The 17,500-nt window shown below is 43.4% G+C and overlaps 1 protein-coding gene and 2 long non-coding RNA genes across 3 annotated transcripts in view; 2 read left to right on the top strand and 1 right to left on the bottom strand.

Annotated features, from left to right (window-relative positions):
• LOC146185048 (uncharacterized) overlaps nt 1–17,500 on the bottom strand; it is a 310,168-nt gene that overhangs the window by 273,406 nt on the left and 19,262 nt on the right. The window lies entirely within an intron of this gene.
• Nucleotides 7,365–11,804, top strand: LOC146185050 (uncharacterized). The gene is made up of 4 exons (XR_014707772.1): nt 7,365–7,472; nt 9,317–9,388; nt 11,110–11,241; nt 11,690–11,804. It is a non-coding gene; the product is annotated as an uncharacterized LOC146185050 (long non-coding RNA).
• The window catches only part of LOC146185049 (uncharacterized), an 18,745-nt gene continuing 13,657 nt past the window's right edge, over nt 12,413–17,500 (top strand). Inside the window, exon 1 of the mRNA XM_084605790.1 lies at nt 12,413–12,500. Coding sequence (XP_084461916.1) covers nt 12,413–12,500 — 88 coding nt within the window. The remainder of the gene's footprint in view (nt 12,501–17,500) is intronic.

The following is a 17,500-nucleotide window of genomic DNA, read 5'->3' as shown; positions in this document are numbered from 1 at the left end:
ACGTGATAAAGTTAGTTCAATGCTACCCGTTCCCGAAGAAAGCCTATGATCTTCCTTGTTGAAAATTCTTGACTTCAGCGTTTTGTGCAGAAAATCGTGGTGCTTAAACATCTTGTCTAGAAAAACGTTCACTGCCTGGAAGGAATAAACGTTTGGGGGAGTAATTGCGGCATAAGCATTTTTCCCGTGAAATAAGCAGATTTTGTTTTGGTGTAGACATTCGCGTGCATCGAAGCAAGTAGTTGTAATATTTGACAATTTTCAAAATCTTATGGCGATTTTCACCAGACGGCAACGCTGGCACAGACTCCATTTTCATATAGTTACGCTTATTTTCAGAGCGCATAGTTTGCGTTTCAACTTTGCATGTCGCAATTACGTTCGCGTCATATCGTAACCTTATAATCACAATTTATCCGATGCTTTATTCATAATGAATTCCAGTGCAACATTCCCGAGAAATTCTAATTTTCTCATCGCAACACGAACTGCGACGCTGGGTTCCCAGTTGTTACGCAAGACTTATATTAAGCAAGACAGTAAGACATAGTAACGCGGCAGCTGGGCTCCCAGCTGTTAATATGTCTTACCTGACAGTTGAGTGCTGAGAAAAGGCCGTTAGCCAAGAATTACATTCACGCAGAAAAATGTTTTTACTGATTTCTTTATGGTAAATACCCTCTTATAATCTTTTTAAGCTTTGGTTGGAGTGCTGCCGTTAATTTCGGGGCTCGAGAGCCTGTGAAGCTATTGAGAGTTTTTTTCTGATGTTTCCTCTTTTTTGTGAGTAAATAAATTTCAACTACAAGTTCAAAAGGTTGTTGCTACTATACAATTCAGTCGAAACTATAAGCGAAATGTCTTAGCTTTGGCCGGATGATCAATATTATATCTCGTTTCTGCCGTTCTTTCTTGTCATTTGTGGCGCTCCATAATTGCGTTCCTCTGCTTATACTGCGTGGACATTAGTTTCAGACGACATCCTTAGCGCAAAAAAAACACACGCACACGAGAGAAAAGGCGGGACAAGGGACAAGCGCTTGTCCCTTGTCCCGCCTTTTCTCTCGTGTGCGTGTGTTTTTTTTTTTGCGCTAAGGATGTCGTCTGAAGCTGAAAACCATCTAGCCCGTCTAAAAGTTCTTTTAAAACATTAGTTTCGGTTCCTTTCTTTCGCTTTCAGATATCTGTTCGACCGGTGGAAAAATCCAGTGCGGAAGTGTGCCGTGTGAGCCACGGGGCGAAAACACTTGGTACATCTGCAGATGCGAAGAGAATCAATTTTTTAATGCAACTGATAAGAGGTGCTATCGTAAGTGCGCGTCTGATTTATACCCTATTTTTTTAGGCGCTGATGAGCATTATGCCACTGGGCGCGCAGTAACACGTACGACGACTTTCGAAAGAGGAAGCTGGCTTTTCTCAAGTTGTTTTTGTAGAATTTGTAGCTGCGCTTCATTGCTTCCAAAGAGTGCCGTTGTCTAGATGTGAGCAGTTCGGATGAGGTTCTTTTTCTTTTATGGTACTCAGTGACAAGCAATACTACGGTTGGACAATTAAGCGCATGCAATTTCAACACTATCCCGAATTTCGTTGTTATTATTTAACTACCTCGAATTATTGCCTTGAAAACAAAAATGCACTGAAGGCTACTAGGTCAAGACGTAAAATTCAAGGCTTCGGGAGGGCTGTATGACGCTGACAATTTATCTCAAAGAATGACGAAAGCTGAAAGCCGTGTCAACTAATGAGAAGCAGGCATATAGGGGCACTGTCGTCCGTGGCATCGTTTAAAAACGTTATTTTTTAACAGACGTAAACGACGTGCAACTATCTGTTACGTATCATATAACAATAACAAACGGATCTGCGGTAAATACCTGAATTGAAACCTTGACCATACTTCTAAAGTAAAGCGTACGGAAGGCCCTAACCAGATCAAACGTGCGGTGCTCCCTGTAGTATTTAAAGTACTGTAAACGGCCATAGTGGAGCTGATTATACACAGGAGCGGTAAATCTTTTAGACAAAAAATGCGTGAAGCTTAGGCGTGAGCATCGCCTTCAAAACATCTATATCGAACCGGCTGCCGCGTACGGCTGAATGTCATTGCACTCGTGAAGCAGCCGCGAGGTGTTCGGGCAACGCCGGTACTTTAAGCAAAGTGGCTTGTTGGGCTAGATGGTTGGACATAATGTTAAAACAGCGCTAGAAACACGGACAGATAGAAAGACAAACGCACATTGCGCTTTAACTTTGTTATCTCTAATTGCAGTACGCTGGAAGGACAGTTTACATATATGTGAACTAACTTTCTAATATGATGTTGACTATGAGTATGGTCGTTTTACTGGCCCTTTAATCATAAGTTAGTTTCATTTGTTGCAACAATTTTTTTGTAACCGACCATTTAGCTATGACCAGTAGAGCTTTATGACGACACGGTTTGTTGCTGCCGCCATATTCGCTCTACTGATGATTGCTGAGTTTCAGCTGCTTTTGAGGTCATGTGGCTTCAAAAGTGACCAGCTGTATCTTTCACGTAGCTTTTAGTTTAGTTTTTTTTTCTGATTTGTCAGATACACCGGCACGAAGCTATCTCTGCTTGGGTACGACACGCAGAAGTGCTCCGGATAATTTCGGCCAAATAGCTTTTTTTTTTTTAATTGTGCTGCACTGACATACATAGCACAGAGGCACATTATGGAAGGAAATGTACCCCGGCAACCTTTTGTCATGCTCGCCGCCTTATCCTCAAAGCGAATCTTTGTTCCCATCAATACTTACTGCCTCATCCCCTACAGACCGGGAATCCTGCATGGTGAAAAAATGCGAGAGAGGTGAATGTCACGACCAAAACGGCACTGCACCCGCATCCTGCCGGTGCGACCCTTTTTCTGATCTCACAGAAAACTGCACAGGTAACGTCTCATTTTCACTCTTCTACTCCCGGCAACTGCAATATTATTTTGCGTCTGGTGCCTCCCCAAACAGTTAGGATAGAACGTGTCAAATGAGGCAACTACGTGTTCTGTGCATCGGCTGTTAGTCCTTAAAATAAATAATTTAAAAGACCTTTATTTCTGGGGAAGTTAGTGCGCGCTGAGTAGATGCTATTTTTAGCGGTTTTACTCTATTCCTAGCGTTGCCCAGTGCCTTCCTTGAATGGGGAGTGGCCTATTTTAAGGATGTTAAAATACCTCTGCGAAGTTTATTCGGGTGAAGCGATGCTTAATTGTCATGAAGATAATAAGCGAACAGAAAATTAAGAGGGGTAAGTTCCGGAAAGGATCGTAAATCTCGATATCAGGCGCCAACCTCGAACAAAAAGTGTATCATCCTTTTTTTTTTTTTTTTCAAAATCGGCAGCCTTTTGATATACAAGCGGTGTCTGTACTGTGAGATAAAAAAAAATATGATCAATAACGGCGCATTTGAAGCAAAAACTCACGCGGCATGAAGAGGGGCAAATTAATGTCAGAAATCATACATGACAGCAATTTTGTCTCAGAATAGGCTCGTTTTAAAGTCAACACGGGTTTTTGTTTCGCCTTGATTTCGATAATATTTTCTGAAGCCATCAAATGTAATTCAGTAAGCAAAAGCTCAAAAGCAAAGAGCAAATCTTCGACAACCGGCCAATGCTTAACTGTTTTGAACTATGGTGGCCAATTTGCTTTACACTGCGAAAGTTTGATTCAGTGACTATTGCAATCCTTGTGTTTCGAGCGTACCTTTTCAGACAATTGAAGACATGCATATTGAGATATTTCAGCCTTAGAATTCGCATATTTATGCTACCCCAACTCGCCTTGAGCGTTATACTCATGATAATGTCGAACACGCAAGATTTCACTTTAGCGGAAATTGCGGGCTGTGGTTAGGAAAGACCAGGAAACAGTGAATGTTTTCCGCTACCAACCCACGAAGACGCAACACGGGGCGACACGTACGTTGGGTTTAGGTTGCAATGGGGTGCGGTTAGATTACTTGTTTCGACTATGGCCTACTAGGGGTCAGTTAAAAGGCGCGATGTAAACGTGTCGAGATACAGGAGTGATGCTGGAGGGGCTCTCTTTTCAATCAACTTCTAACTATCATGTATCAGAGAAGAAGTATAAAGTGAATACATTTTGCTTAAAAATTGAGCAGATCAAGTTTCGAGCCTTACATTATGCTTGATAGAAATTTATCAAGTGGAAAGTTTAACCAAGCGATAGCCTTAGAATATCGGCTTTCGATCTCTTTATAAAACTAATAAAAAGCGCGCAATAATCAAAGTGTGTGAATTGAATAAATATTCTTTTTTTAACGGCTACATCTTCAGTAACCTTACGGCTCCAAGGAAACCTGCAAGAAAGGGAACAGAAATAATGTAGTGATAAAATAAGCGCCATTCGAGTATTTTGAAAGTAGGGCGTCAGGAAAGAAACTTTGAACAAGCAAAGCTTTGGTTAGACAACTATAGCTCTTCCACCTTGAAGGAAGGAGGCAAAAGAAACCCATAGAGCGCGATATGGGCCATAAAGTAGGTCGCGGTCTGAGCCCACGCTAACCTTGCCTGTTGGGTACTGACACAGTGCAAACACTTTGCTGCACACGCTAAATATAGAGTTGCATTATTATTTTTGTAATAGGTATTTACTCTTCATAGTCTAAGAATACATAACTATTTTTGTATACCATAATTGTAGCATTTGCTCTCTGCCTCCTAAACGCTCCTTCTCTCCAACCATTCCATTTCTTATAGAGGCAGTTCTACTTCGCCCTTTTTTTTTTCATGGCCACATGACCAGATCATTAAAGACTAATGGTGCAGTTATTGGGCGCCCGTCTCGGCTGCGGGAGGTGGTCAGTTCGAAACCCGCAGCCGGACACCCACCGGGTAAAATTGGGCACAAGCGTCCCCCGGCCCGGCACCCGGCTCTTTCAGGGGTGTGCGTTTGAAAGAGGCTCTGCTAACCCTGCTGTGTTCCTTCGAGGGCTTAAAGTTTCGAACAACTAAGGGCCTGAAAAGGCCAGGCTGAAGAAAAAAAAAAAGGGGCCATATAATGGGCTTCTGCCACACAAGGCGGACTTACTGTTGTCCGATGGCGGAACTGATCACTGCCCTATCGGAGCAAATATTTGAGACCTATGACCCCTTTCCCAAACGTTTCACCCCAAGAGCCGAGCACCACGCCGGGGGAAAGCTTGTACCCATTGAAAAGCCGGTGGGTACCCGGCGGCACCAGCGATCGAACCTGGTACCTTCCGAATGAGAGGCGGATGCTCTTCCACAAGGCCACCGCTGTATGAAAAGGCATGCTGCAGGGTTCAAAAAGAGTACAAGTTGTTGTGGGCTTGGAATTAAACACACTCAGCTATTCTACTTCAAAACTGGCACTGATCTCACACGTTTTGTTGTTTTTGCTTTTTACGCACAGTAAAGAATAGCATTGTGGAAAAATGCGCCAACAATCAAACTTTCGCTGAAATTAACGAGGACAACACCGTCAGCTGCCAGTGCCCTCCACATACGAAGCTGAAAAATGGCATTTGCGAGCGTGAGTATACGTCTTGTCTGTTTTAACGATTTGTGACTCAAACGCTGCAAACACATATGGGTATAGTTGCGAAAACTTACAAAGCTGCATGAATGCCCTTCACATCATGTGAACACAGTCTGCTTCAAGACTTCGAAGTAATGGCGTCTGTTTTTGGGCCTTGTTATGAGGCACTAACGACCCATCCAAACTTACAAATCTTTGTAGGAGGTGGAACAAACGTCACTATCACGCTTGAAAGTCTTGATATATTCGTGGCGGCATCCACGAGGGAATTCTTAATGAGGGAGGGGGGGTGTGAAGTTTGTAATGGCGTCGGCCGGCGGCCCGACCTGACACGCCAGCATGTCGGAAAGTCGAGTGTGCTGCGATCTGGCTCCCGTCGACGCAGCATGTGTTCAGTCAGCTTGTCCAACAGATCGCCTGGTTCGTGTATTGATGCTGTGAGCACTGGCTGACTTCCCGTGGAGGCAGGGAGTGCGAGGGCTGGCGAGGGAAATTTCCCTCAGTCCCCGGTGTGGGGGACGCCTCAAGTTAGGCAAGCCGGTGCCCATAGCATGCAGTTTCTTTTTTTTTTTTTTCTGTTTATGGGACTTGTGTACACTATTAACTGTATGGGGTACAATTCTCCCTTGTGTGAACGTACCATTAAGTGGCGGAATATGGACTGGGAATCGGAGCCAGTGGCCTGGCATATTTCAAAGCGCCGTTTACGTGCGTCTCGAGGTCACCTTGCTCTTATGGAATTAGTCATTTGAGATAAACAATTTGTCATGTAGCTTTGTCTCCGGAAACTGCACTGCCCTTTCTCGGCCCTGATGTGGTCGCCGAATTGACGTCGACAGGTAACATTTTTGTACTTATTTAAAAGGTATGTTTTCTTGAAGTGACACAAAGAACAAAGAGAAGACGCCCTATACCAGTGCGTTATTCTATTCTACTTAAAAACTAGTTACTTTAATGGACTCTGATACCTTTTAAATTGAAATAGCGGTTCAATAAAGCATGTTATCGGGCTAGTTGATTTAAGATCTTTAAAAAATTGGGAAAAGAACCTGGCGCCGGTCTGTTGTCCCCTCATCTCTCTCTTTTGTGTGCGCCAATGTTTTGCGCCAGGGTCTTTTCCCAATTATTAAAAGATGCAGTATCGGTTCTAAGCGAAAAACAACAAAGAAAAAACCACCGCAGCTTTTCTCTCAGGAAAACTTGTTGGGAAACAAGTCAGTCTAGACTATACGACAACACACGTTGAAATGATAATTATGGCGTTATTGTTGATTTTGACATGATCGGGTTTACCCAAGTGGTAAGGAACGAGCAATAAAAGCCCATCTGCCTATTTTTAAAACAAAGTGCCAGGTGTTGGCATGAGGCCTTTTTTTTAAAATTAGTACACAGAAACAACTAGTCGGCAGCATACGTTACTGTGCATAGCTGATATTTTGCGCTAGACTCACGTGAACATAGCGAGAAAAGAAGCCATTGACTAAACTTATACAAATACCAAGAATTAGATGGGGAAAGAGATTGAATCCAGTGGCTTTTGAGAGAGCCCCTTGACCGTTGTATAACAAATTATCCCATTATTACTTACTGAAACCTCACGTTGAGCTCTGTTTTAGATTCAAAAGGAACGTTCGAAGTTGCAGTTGCGCCTTGTTATATTCTAAAGACATGCTTAACTTTTCTACCTTGATGTTACGGCTAGTTTTTAGAGCTCCCCTCAAATGACCTACATCAAAAACTGATGTAGAATGTCTCGCCCTCTACGAGTAGAGATTCTCAAAGTATTTCAGCAGGCCTTTCTTTTTTGTCCTAAAGCGATGGCGTGTCTGAACGCTACCTTGACTTGTCATGACGTGTGCCGGCTGCCTGAGCCGCAGAGGGACAAACGTTGCTGCCAGAACTGGAATTCAAAGAAATGCGACAGTAAGTAGCGGATGAACTGATAACCTGAAATAATCACCCTTCCTATTATTAAAAAATCATCATAATGTGCTCATTCGTTTATGAAGCGAAGTCAGAATCTTTTATCGCCTTAAATATCCACTCGACGGCAACAGCCCTGGAATACGCTTCTGTTCAATGTAATATTTTACCCAGCGTAAAAGCAGCAACGCGCAACTGCTCTTACGGGCGTTGACACTGGGGCTCTCAGTCAGAGGATAAGCAGCTCTCTTGTGCTGTGCTTTGCATGTTGTCTTCATTAACTCACATACGTTCGCATTGAGACCGGAACACATCGTTATCACATTGCCTCCCTAAGCTCCGTTAAGTGGTCCCAAAAGTTTGCAGCGCTTAATCAGGAAAGTCCCCAATCATCGATTGCGCCTATCTTGGCTTGAGGCCTAATCTTGAAACCTTTCCCTCGAGCAGAAAGTGAAATGAAATTCGAAAATAGACTGCAATTCTCAATAACTTCTATTCCTTTTTATTTTCGATGTACCTTAAGGAAGGCACTAGTGGTTGTGCGCTGTACAAGATAGAGTCAGGTAGAAGCATCAAACTCGAAAGCAGCTTGTTCGGGCGAGTCGGCGCAGTTTCAGCAAACGAACTCTTCGAATATCAGATGTTATTAGTTATCACCACACACAGTTTAAAGGCCGCCCAGCGGAACTGAAATATTATGCAGCCCTCTGCGCTTTGCTTCTGGAACTGAGTTCCGATCGAGGATGTTTCGACGCTACCCATAATTAGTGCGTCTTCTAGTGACCGTACTGCAGCTAAAAGCAGACCCATTTAAGCAAGTTGTGGGCGCGCGCTGGAGAAAGGCTAAAATTTGTTTGGAACTTTAAGGTCTGCACTGTGAGCGACCACAGTTGATGTAATTGCTAGTGTCGCGAGTGCAATGCATGCTGTGTGACCAAAAGCGTTGAACATTATACTTCCGGGCAACTTTTTCTGACTTTGCAGCCAAAGCTACACAACCGAAATGCATTTGCTCACTGCGCAGCAGGATATAATCCCTTCGTAAATTTCTCGAATCGTGCTCTGGAATATTATACCATTACATAAATATATACGCTATTATTATATCAGAATTGTACTACAATGCAAGTGTGTACAACGTTAGCGCAAACCATTTTCAAATTAGTGAAGTATGCCCAGCGAACGGGACGGCTGCGCCATCTGCCGAGAATCTCACGAAAAGTTCGTCGGCTGCTTCTGCAGCGCCTGCACGACAGTTTCTGTGCGCTTTTGCAATGCGCTATTTTTGTCAACGTGCACAGCGTGTGATATTCATCAACCGCGAATGTAGGTCCACTTAAGATTTAAGTATTCTAAAGAAACTTTTTTAGCGTTGATGGCGGCTCGAAAACTTTAATGTCAAGCAAAGGCTGAAGTGAAACCGAAGCCAGATATGCTAGAACTACATAGCGTAGTAACACCTTGAATGAAGCTCCGCCCCTGTAGCCATTTATGGCTGCATAGCCAGAAAAAGTTGGCCGAGAGTATAGGGAAGTTGGCAGTAAGTGACGGGGCACGAGGTTGGAGAAATAACCGTTACTGTTTATCGTGTTTATCCGATGCATTCTTTGTTTTTAGGGTTATGGTATAGTTAGTGTCTAACTCCATAGCGTATAATTTTCGCATGAAAGGTTTGGAGATGCATCTTTCAGTCTAGTGCAACCTTAGGCAATAATTTTTACTGTACTCAATAAAATCAGTACCACATATTTCTGTCCGAAATAAACTAGCGTAGAGGTTGGCATTTGAAATGAATTTCAGAATTTTGGAATCCACCAACTTTTAAATTATTTATTTGTTTTCAGATGCCCCTGAAGGAGAGACTTTCTGTGAACCAGGTTTTATCTCCACTGACCCAAACCGTGTCGAATGCAAGCGTACGTACCAACATAGGTTAACTACCACGGCAGTGAGCAAAAATTACAAATTTTTATGCTAGGGCTCATGTAAAAAAAAAAAAAAAAAAACATTCATTATTCATTACTGTTCTCATCGTTACTTTTATTCTGTAAACTATACTGCACATATTCGCACTAGTGTATATAGGTTTGAGGGATTATGCTTATTAACACCACCACTGCTGCTGCTTCGCTAATCACAGACCCCTTGCGGGGCCACAGAGATTTAAAGAGTGTGGTCGTTCTTTTGGCCCTCTTCGGAAGGGCAGCCATTTCGAGAAATTCTGCCAATCATGGTTCCTAACGCTCTTCCCGTTTCTGAGTCGCGTACTCATTGGGCCGCTCTGGCGACATTAGGAGCGTTATTTTGTCGAGGGGCCATGAGCGAGCAATGCACATGGACGGCCACAAATCGTGGCCGAAGCAGGTTGTGCAGTCATTTCTTTCCGCTCGGTGACCGCGAGAGCTGAAACACGCTCACCTCGTTGTTTTGCTCGGGTCGGCGTATGGAATGGATATCTTTCACCCATCAGAGCGACGCTGACACTCCAAGAGTCAGGGGGTTCTGATTTTGCTGGGTCATATTCCGGCTGGCTATTGCCACAGGTGAGGCCTAATCAGCTATCGACGTGCAACTTTTGCCATAGTGGGTTGTACGCATCCCCGCACCTCGAGGCCAAGTAGAGTTTCGCATCCAGTGTAAGCCTTAGCTTCGTCTAGTGACCTGCTAGCATCCGTAACTCCGCGCCGAACGCATGTTTACTGTTGTGTGCGTGCGCGACAACGCGGGCATATCTCCGGGTTTTTCGGCAGGGCTGTCGGTTCTAAGGAAGTTTGTGAATTGAACCGGTGTCCTATAATGCAGTTTACTGTGTAACAGGCACTTTTACTCCTAAATTTGCTTTCCTTCCTTTGATACTATAGTGTAGTCACCGCTGAATTATGGGTGTGGCTACAGCTTTGCCTTTTTCGAACCCGCGTTACATAGGCAAACAGGCAACCTTTAACTGGTGCCCCACAAACTCGGCCAGTTTTTTTTTTCCTTTTTTTTTCAGAATCACTTTGACTCGGATTATCAGCGAGGGAAGATGCGTAGATATAAATCGAGCCCCATGGCGGCCCCAGCGCCTCGACCTAACACTTTAGAAAAACTGGCGAAAAAATGAAACATTTCTGATTTGTTCAGCTTCATGGTGAGCGGCGCCTACCAAATGTGACTGATCATTCAGTACAATTTAGGCCAGCGCCTCGTATGTAACGAGCTTCTTACGAACGCGCCACGGCTAGGACAAGTTGTGGGCTCTCTGTCGCTTGAATCCGACTTTGACGACTCGGAGCGACCACTGGTAGGCTAGGACGACGTTCCACATCTTTCTTTCCGACTCTCAAATTAGGAGGCGACCTCGTAATGCGAGTCGTAATGGGATGCGAGTAATATGACCCTTTCAGTTAGAAATATATTTATTGCGTAAGAAGTGCATATTCACTATGTACTCCACTGTCGTATATGAGCTGCTTTGTATGGAGAATTTTCATCTAGGTCATACGTATGTCTGGCTCTATCGCGCGCGATGTTAACAGCATGAAGAGAAGTTTTAAAAAAGGGAGGTTCCTTCAGCAGCCATTGTTAGGATAACAAATTAGACCGCAAGAAAACATGGACTATGCTTTCCAAAGACACTCTGCATAATTTGTTTCAGACCTCTGTGAAACTGAACACGCGAATGAAATCTGCCAGAATGGTTGCAACGTTATAGAACCAGGGAAAAGCGCGTACTACTGCAAGTGTGGCCCTGACGAGCAGTTAGCTCCAGATGGCATCAACTGCATAGGTAAGATGACATCTATACAGTGTTCAGTTGAAAATTTCATTATACATTTAGCTGTTGCCACACTTGCCTTTCTAACGTGCTACTTGCTGCTGCCGGCGCAGTTACTACATAATGGTTATTTGGAGTTGATTACTATGTACGGTGGATATGGCGAAGATTTATTGTCGTTTCAGCCGTTATGATTAAGCAACTATTATTGAGGCCTATTTTCCAAAGGAAAGTCACAAAGATATGAGCTATGCCTCTTAAAACTAAAAAACTAATACTGTCATACGCGAATAAATTGAAAAACAAAAATTAATACTAATAATTAAAAATAATTATTCATCAATAATTGAAATTTTAATTTTTATACGCATTCAAACATTTTCACTTTGTAACAGTAAGTTAAAATAATGACAGGGCTTTGTAAAAGAATGGAACAAAAACACGTTCATTTTTTTTTCAGGCCGTATCACGTGCGCAGAAGAAGATGAAAAATTGTGCCGGGAAATAAACCAATCATGCGTAGTTGAAAACAAGAAGGCACTCTGCAAATGTAGCGGCAGTATGCGTGCTGTACCAAATAACAACACCTGCACAGGTTAGTCGAAGTTTCTGCCCGGCAGGTCGAAGTTTCTGCCCGCTGTCAGCTTTCTTTATTTATTGGAGGCGTGAAACTATTTGGGCGTCGTGTAATTACCAGCTCAACAGGTCTAAAATGCAATTGGCATCGAAGGCATAATATCTGGTTTGCGAACGAATTGAAGTCCAATGTTGCACCCGAATCACACACTGGCCTCGTATAACATGACGACAAGTTACTGCGGCCTTTGTAATTAAAGGGGTCCTAAACCTTTTCACCAACTCCTTTCGAGAAAGATCCAGTAGCTCACCGCACGAACAGTGTTACGCCCTCCCCAAAACAACTTTTTCCCAATGTGACACAAGTGTTTAGAAATTATTTCAGCAGTGTTGAAAACACTCTGTTGTGTGGCCCCAATATTTGGCCTCCTTTTTGTATTCGTTTCTGCCTCCGTGTGCCTTACATATAAAACCAAATTTAGGCCGGCATTCCATAAAAAAGGGCACGTCCTGTTAGTAGTTTGAAGTGCTGTTTCTGATCTCATCAGTTGTTCTGCGGGTGAGACAAAAAAGTTGTATGCCTGTTAGCGTTGTTTACATCCTCACGATGAACCTAAATGTTAAGCGGCTTTGGCTATCGCAGAAGTCCTCCCAGATAGCTGCCGCTATTTTCGGACAAGCACAAAAGCTGAAGGGTACGCGTTAACATTCTGCATACATTATGTCAGAAGATTTGGAAAACCCTGCAGTGGCCACAGGATTGGAGGAGGTCAGTTTACATCCCCATTCCAAAGAAAGGCAGTGCCAAAGATTGTTCCAACTACCGCACGATCGCGCTTATTTCGCATGCTAGCAAGGTGATGTTGAAAATCCTCCGAGGTAGGCTGCAGCAGTATGTGTATCGGGAGCTTCCGAACGTGCAAGCTCGGTTTCGCAAGGGCAGAGGAACTAGAGACCAAGTTGCTAACCTTCGCTGGATCATGGAAAAAGCAAGAGAGTTCCAGAAACCCGTCTACTTCTGCTTTATTGATTATGCGAAAGCGTTTGACTGCGTAGATCACAGCAGATTGTGGCAAGCTCTCCAAGAGATGGGAGTTCCAATTCACCTCATCTGTCTCCTCAGGAACCTGTATGAAGGGCAAGAGGCCACAGTCAGAACTGGGCATGGTCTTACTGATTGGTTTCCGATTGAGAAAGGTGTGAGGCAAGGCTGCATACTGTCGCCCTGCCTATTTAACCTATATGCAGAGTGCATCATGAGGAAGGCCGGTCTGGACGAGTCTTCAGCTGGAGTGAAGATTGCTGGAAAACGTATAAACAACCTTAGATATGCGGATGATGCCACTTTAATTGCAGAAAGTGAAGCGGAACTCAAGAGACTTCTGATGCGCGTACAAGAAGAGAGTGAGAAGTTTGGGCTTAAACTGAACATTAAAAAGACAAAGATCATGGCGTCTTGCCCTATCAAGTCCTGGAGCATCAAGGGACAAGAAGTGGAAGCTGTGACAGATTTTCTCTTCTTGGGCTCCAAGATTACCTCGGAAGGACACTGCAGCCATGAAATTAGGAGACGCCTGCTTCTGGGAAAGAGAGCAATGGTTAGCCTTGACCGCCTAGTAAAGAGCAGAGACATTAGTCTGCCAACCAAGATCCGTATAACTCGTGCTATGGTCTTTCCAGTTGTGATGTATGGAGGCGAGAGTTGGACTGTGAAAAAGTCTGACCGCCGAAGAATTGACGCGTTTGAATTGTGGTGCTAGCGAAGACTCTTGAGAGTTCCTTGGGCTGCCAGAAGATCAAATCAGTCAATATTGTCGACCATAAACCCTGACTGCTCATTGGAGGGTCAAATTCTAAAGTTAAAGCTCAGCTACTTTGGTCATCTGATGAGAAGAGAGGAGTCGCTGGAGAAAGATTTGATGTTGGGAAAGGTTGAGGGTTGCCGGAGAAGGGGTAGGCAGCGAACGCGATGGTTAGATGGCATCCTCGAGGCACTGCAGATGAAGTTATGTGATGTTAGGAAGATAGTGAGAGACCGGAAAGCGTGGCGTGACATGGTCAATAGGGTCACGAAGAGTCGGACACGACTGAACGACTGAACTGAACTGACGCGTATTAACTGCAGGCTCACAGCATACACGTCTGCTGCTTCTGGTGGAGCGGCTGTAATGGTAGCAGTATCTACCTGTAGGAGGAATCTTGGACATGTTCCAACCAGTTTGAGGAGACGAATGTCGCCGTCTGCAGAGAGGGCTTCGTTTGTAAAATATTTCTAAGGTTTACTTTTGATGCCTTCGGATCTTAATCTCTGATTTTAATGCACTTTGAGATTAAAGCAGAGATAAGCGGGTTTGAGTAAGGCTTCTAATGTAGCAATAACATCTGCCCATTCGAAAAAGCATATAGGGGCGAGCGTATTCCTACCCCACGGTACATTTGTTGGCTTCTGTCCAGGGACATTCACTGAAGCCAGAAGACAGAAGAAAAGCCTGTGTCGAAAATGAAAGCGAGCTTTTATGAACTGTCCCTGTCTGGGCTTCAAAACATTCACTTCAGGGAGGCTTAATTGCCTTGAATTTTAAACGTGACGCAAGCTACGGGATTTTGTGCATTTTTTGGGTATGGCACAGTGCTAAAACTGCGCACAATTGTATTGCAGGTTTCAAAAATATCTTCAGTTAATATGCTCACAAAGGTCGTCGTTGTCGATGTTTCATAAAGGTGACTGCACAGCACGTATAGATGAAGTTCTTGTGCAGCGTGTTACACAGACTATAGGTTCACAAGCTCATATAAGCTGCTCTGAGCGCGATAAGTACCAGGGTTTGTTTAGAAAGCTTTCAAAAATTGCTGAAGGGAAGAAGTTGAAAATAGCATAAAATATTGGCCAAAGCGAGCACTCAGTCTCGGCGGACGCGATTCACTGCAAAACTTTTCTAATTATACAACAAACGAACTAAAGCATAATACACATTTAATTAACCCAGTTCATTTGTTAGTGCCATGGGGACGTTTCAAGCCGTGGACAAGGCGATGCCACACCAGTTACAGATTGGGCACATTAGTCGTCTAGGCACCAGCTTATTGAGGATACAACGTCCGCTTTTGAGGCGTTGCAATGACTGCGGCGCACGATTCGAACAACTAGCGGTGTTACGCCACGTCATCTGCATATTTTCCTTCGCACACTGCTGCGAGGAAAGGCACAGTCACTACCAACAATATGATGTGAGAGCATCGGAGCAAAATAAAATTTGCAAAATTAGCAGCTGTTTAACTATGCGTGGTTGAGCTCAGGTTTGCATGGTTTTTGCTTAGCACTTAAATTTGGATTATAGCCTTCGAGACCTTTTCAACGATACATGACTGAGTTGTAACGTAAAGATACATTTTTAGTCACAAAATAACTAATCAACGATAATTAACTAATACCTTCGACTAGTATATGGAGAAATTGTATTGGGTATAATCTATCCAACAATATATGACTTGATGTTGTAGCAAAAATTCAATCTTTATAAGCATTACCTAAATAAGGTAATACATTTATACCTACAATTAGTCTAATACATTTATGCTCGACATAAGCTATCCGATATAAGACTTGTGTTGCTGTTACAATCTACGTAAGCTGCACAATCCTTGCGCTGTTATGGCTTGACGCAGAAAGTCGTTGTTATTAAATGGACGTGGTGTTAGACATTTGCATTCAATGTAGTTAACGAACTAAGAGCGTATGTTACCGCACAGTAGAGAAGGCAGTTCTAAGTTGGCGTCGGGCACACTGAAGCTTATCAGCAGTAGGCATAGCATCTACACCGAGCTTCCGGATTGCCCAATATGTACCATTTCGGTTTCGGACTTACCATTTCGGACTTGATCGCGGTGCGTCGCTTTATAAAAGAAGCCTTCCTTCGTTTGGGAAATCATATATCTTCGTCTTGTTCACTGCTTCGAATTCACATCTGTACTAACCAGCGAGATGCGTTATTAATTGCAGATGTTTAGGTGATTATTTGTATAGCTAGAAGAGTAATTCAGTTAACTGTGTCCGTCGAAGGGGAGAGGGTTCGTGCAAAACTTTTGTTTTTCTATCTTTAACTCTCTGCTTACAGGAATTTCGAAAAGTGCCCCTGGAAAATGTAGTATACGGCCGTTTTATTTTCTACTGGAGTTTCAATTTTCATTCATGCCTCTTTTCGTAGACACATGCGCGCAAGAGAAAGTCGAAGAATGCGCGTCCCTTTTTGGAAAATGTGCAATCATTGAAAGCAAGGAGGACTGTTTCTGCGAAGAGTCGCTGCGGTGGCACCCAGAGCAAAGGAAATGTGTGCTAGGTAATGATTACATACTTGGTTATAATATTTGATAGCAGAGTTTATTCGTTTGCGTGTCCAAGGCTACACGCACGAGAGGCACGGAAGCGAACAAAGGGAATTCTGTGATTCTCATCGTCCATGTATTGGAATTTTGTGCACAGTCTGCACCGTACTCGTAGTTATCTCAAAAGGGCACAGATGACAAGTTGCACTTGGTCTGTGGAGACGTACTCTAACGTTTTAGAAAATACGAGAGTGCTCTCACCGCAAAGGGATATTTTATAAGCCATAAAACAAGAATCGATATACAACCAAACCTGTCTGTAGCCAATTTTGCGGGTAAACCTCAGTGCCGCAGGAAAGCGTCGTCTTCCGCTTCAAGAAAACAAGAAAATATTTCAATTAAAATTTTCAGTGGCTTAAGTATTATTTATCTAGCTGCCGAGAAAACCTAAGTTACTCAGAAAACCAAATACAGGAAAGAAACTTTAATTACGAATAATAATTGGACGCTGCTGTCCTCATTATTAACGGTGCGTAGAGTGCATAACTGAAATACGATTTTGATGCCAAAGCGCCCTTATTTATAAAGGTTTTCAGATTTCGTAGTGGTCCACTCCCGTAACACGGTGCTTTATCAAAAATAAAATCCCACAAACAAAAGTATGCTCAATACTTTATATTCACTATACTTCAAGCGCAAATTGAATCCAGAAGGACCATCATAGGTTTGGTCTCTTGGGTTTATTGTCTTAAAGCGAGGCAGGCTATGAGGGAAGCAGTTATGGAGGGCTACGGAAATTCACCACCTTGAGTTTTTTGTAACGTGCACTAACATCGCACAGCACTCGGGTGCCCTGCTTTTATCCACCATGGAAAAGCGGCCGCCGCGGCCGGGATTCGATGTCGAATGATCAGAGATATTTTTCGCTCATTATTCACCGCCAAAGAAGCTTAGCGTGTGCAATTGAACGAGACTATACTACTGTACTTTTCTCTTGCCTGTACAGTCTTTAATAGAAGAAAAAAATTGCCATGAAAATAATGAAGGACTCAGTTGAATGAATCAGTATAAATTCCCATAAGCTTCATAAAGCCGACGTATTCGGTAGGAAAGATTGAAAACATCCTGCATGTGACTGCATCCGCATGCTATCGATTACTGTTCTGGTGTGCTAAGTTGCACTGCTGCAGTGTATGAGGGAGAGTGCTTCGCATAATATGTTTTGCAGCTTTTATTATTGCTATAGCTCACATTGTACACCGGTGGGTACTGCTAGCCTGTAATATTGACGCGCATGCTTTTCACAAGAATGGGTGTCCACATGTAAATCTTGCTCATGCGCTTGCTGGCGCTCACTTGCTTCAAGATATGT

The sequence above is a fragment of the Amblyomma maculatum genome, chromosome 6 (genome assembly GCF_055883805.1).
Source record: "Amblyomma maculatum isolate TAMU_Amacu chromosome 6, ASM5588380v1, whole genome shotgun sequence".
Classification (NCBI taxonomy): Eukaryota; Metazoa; Arthropoda; class Arachnida; order Ixodida; family Ixodidae; genus Amblyomma; species Amblyomma maculatum.
This window is presented reverse-complemented; position numbering and strand designations above follow the sequence as displayed.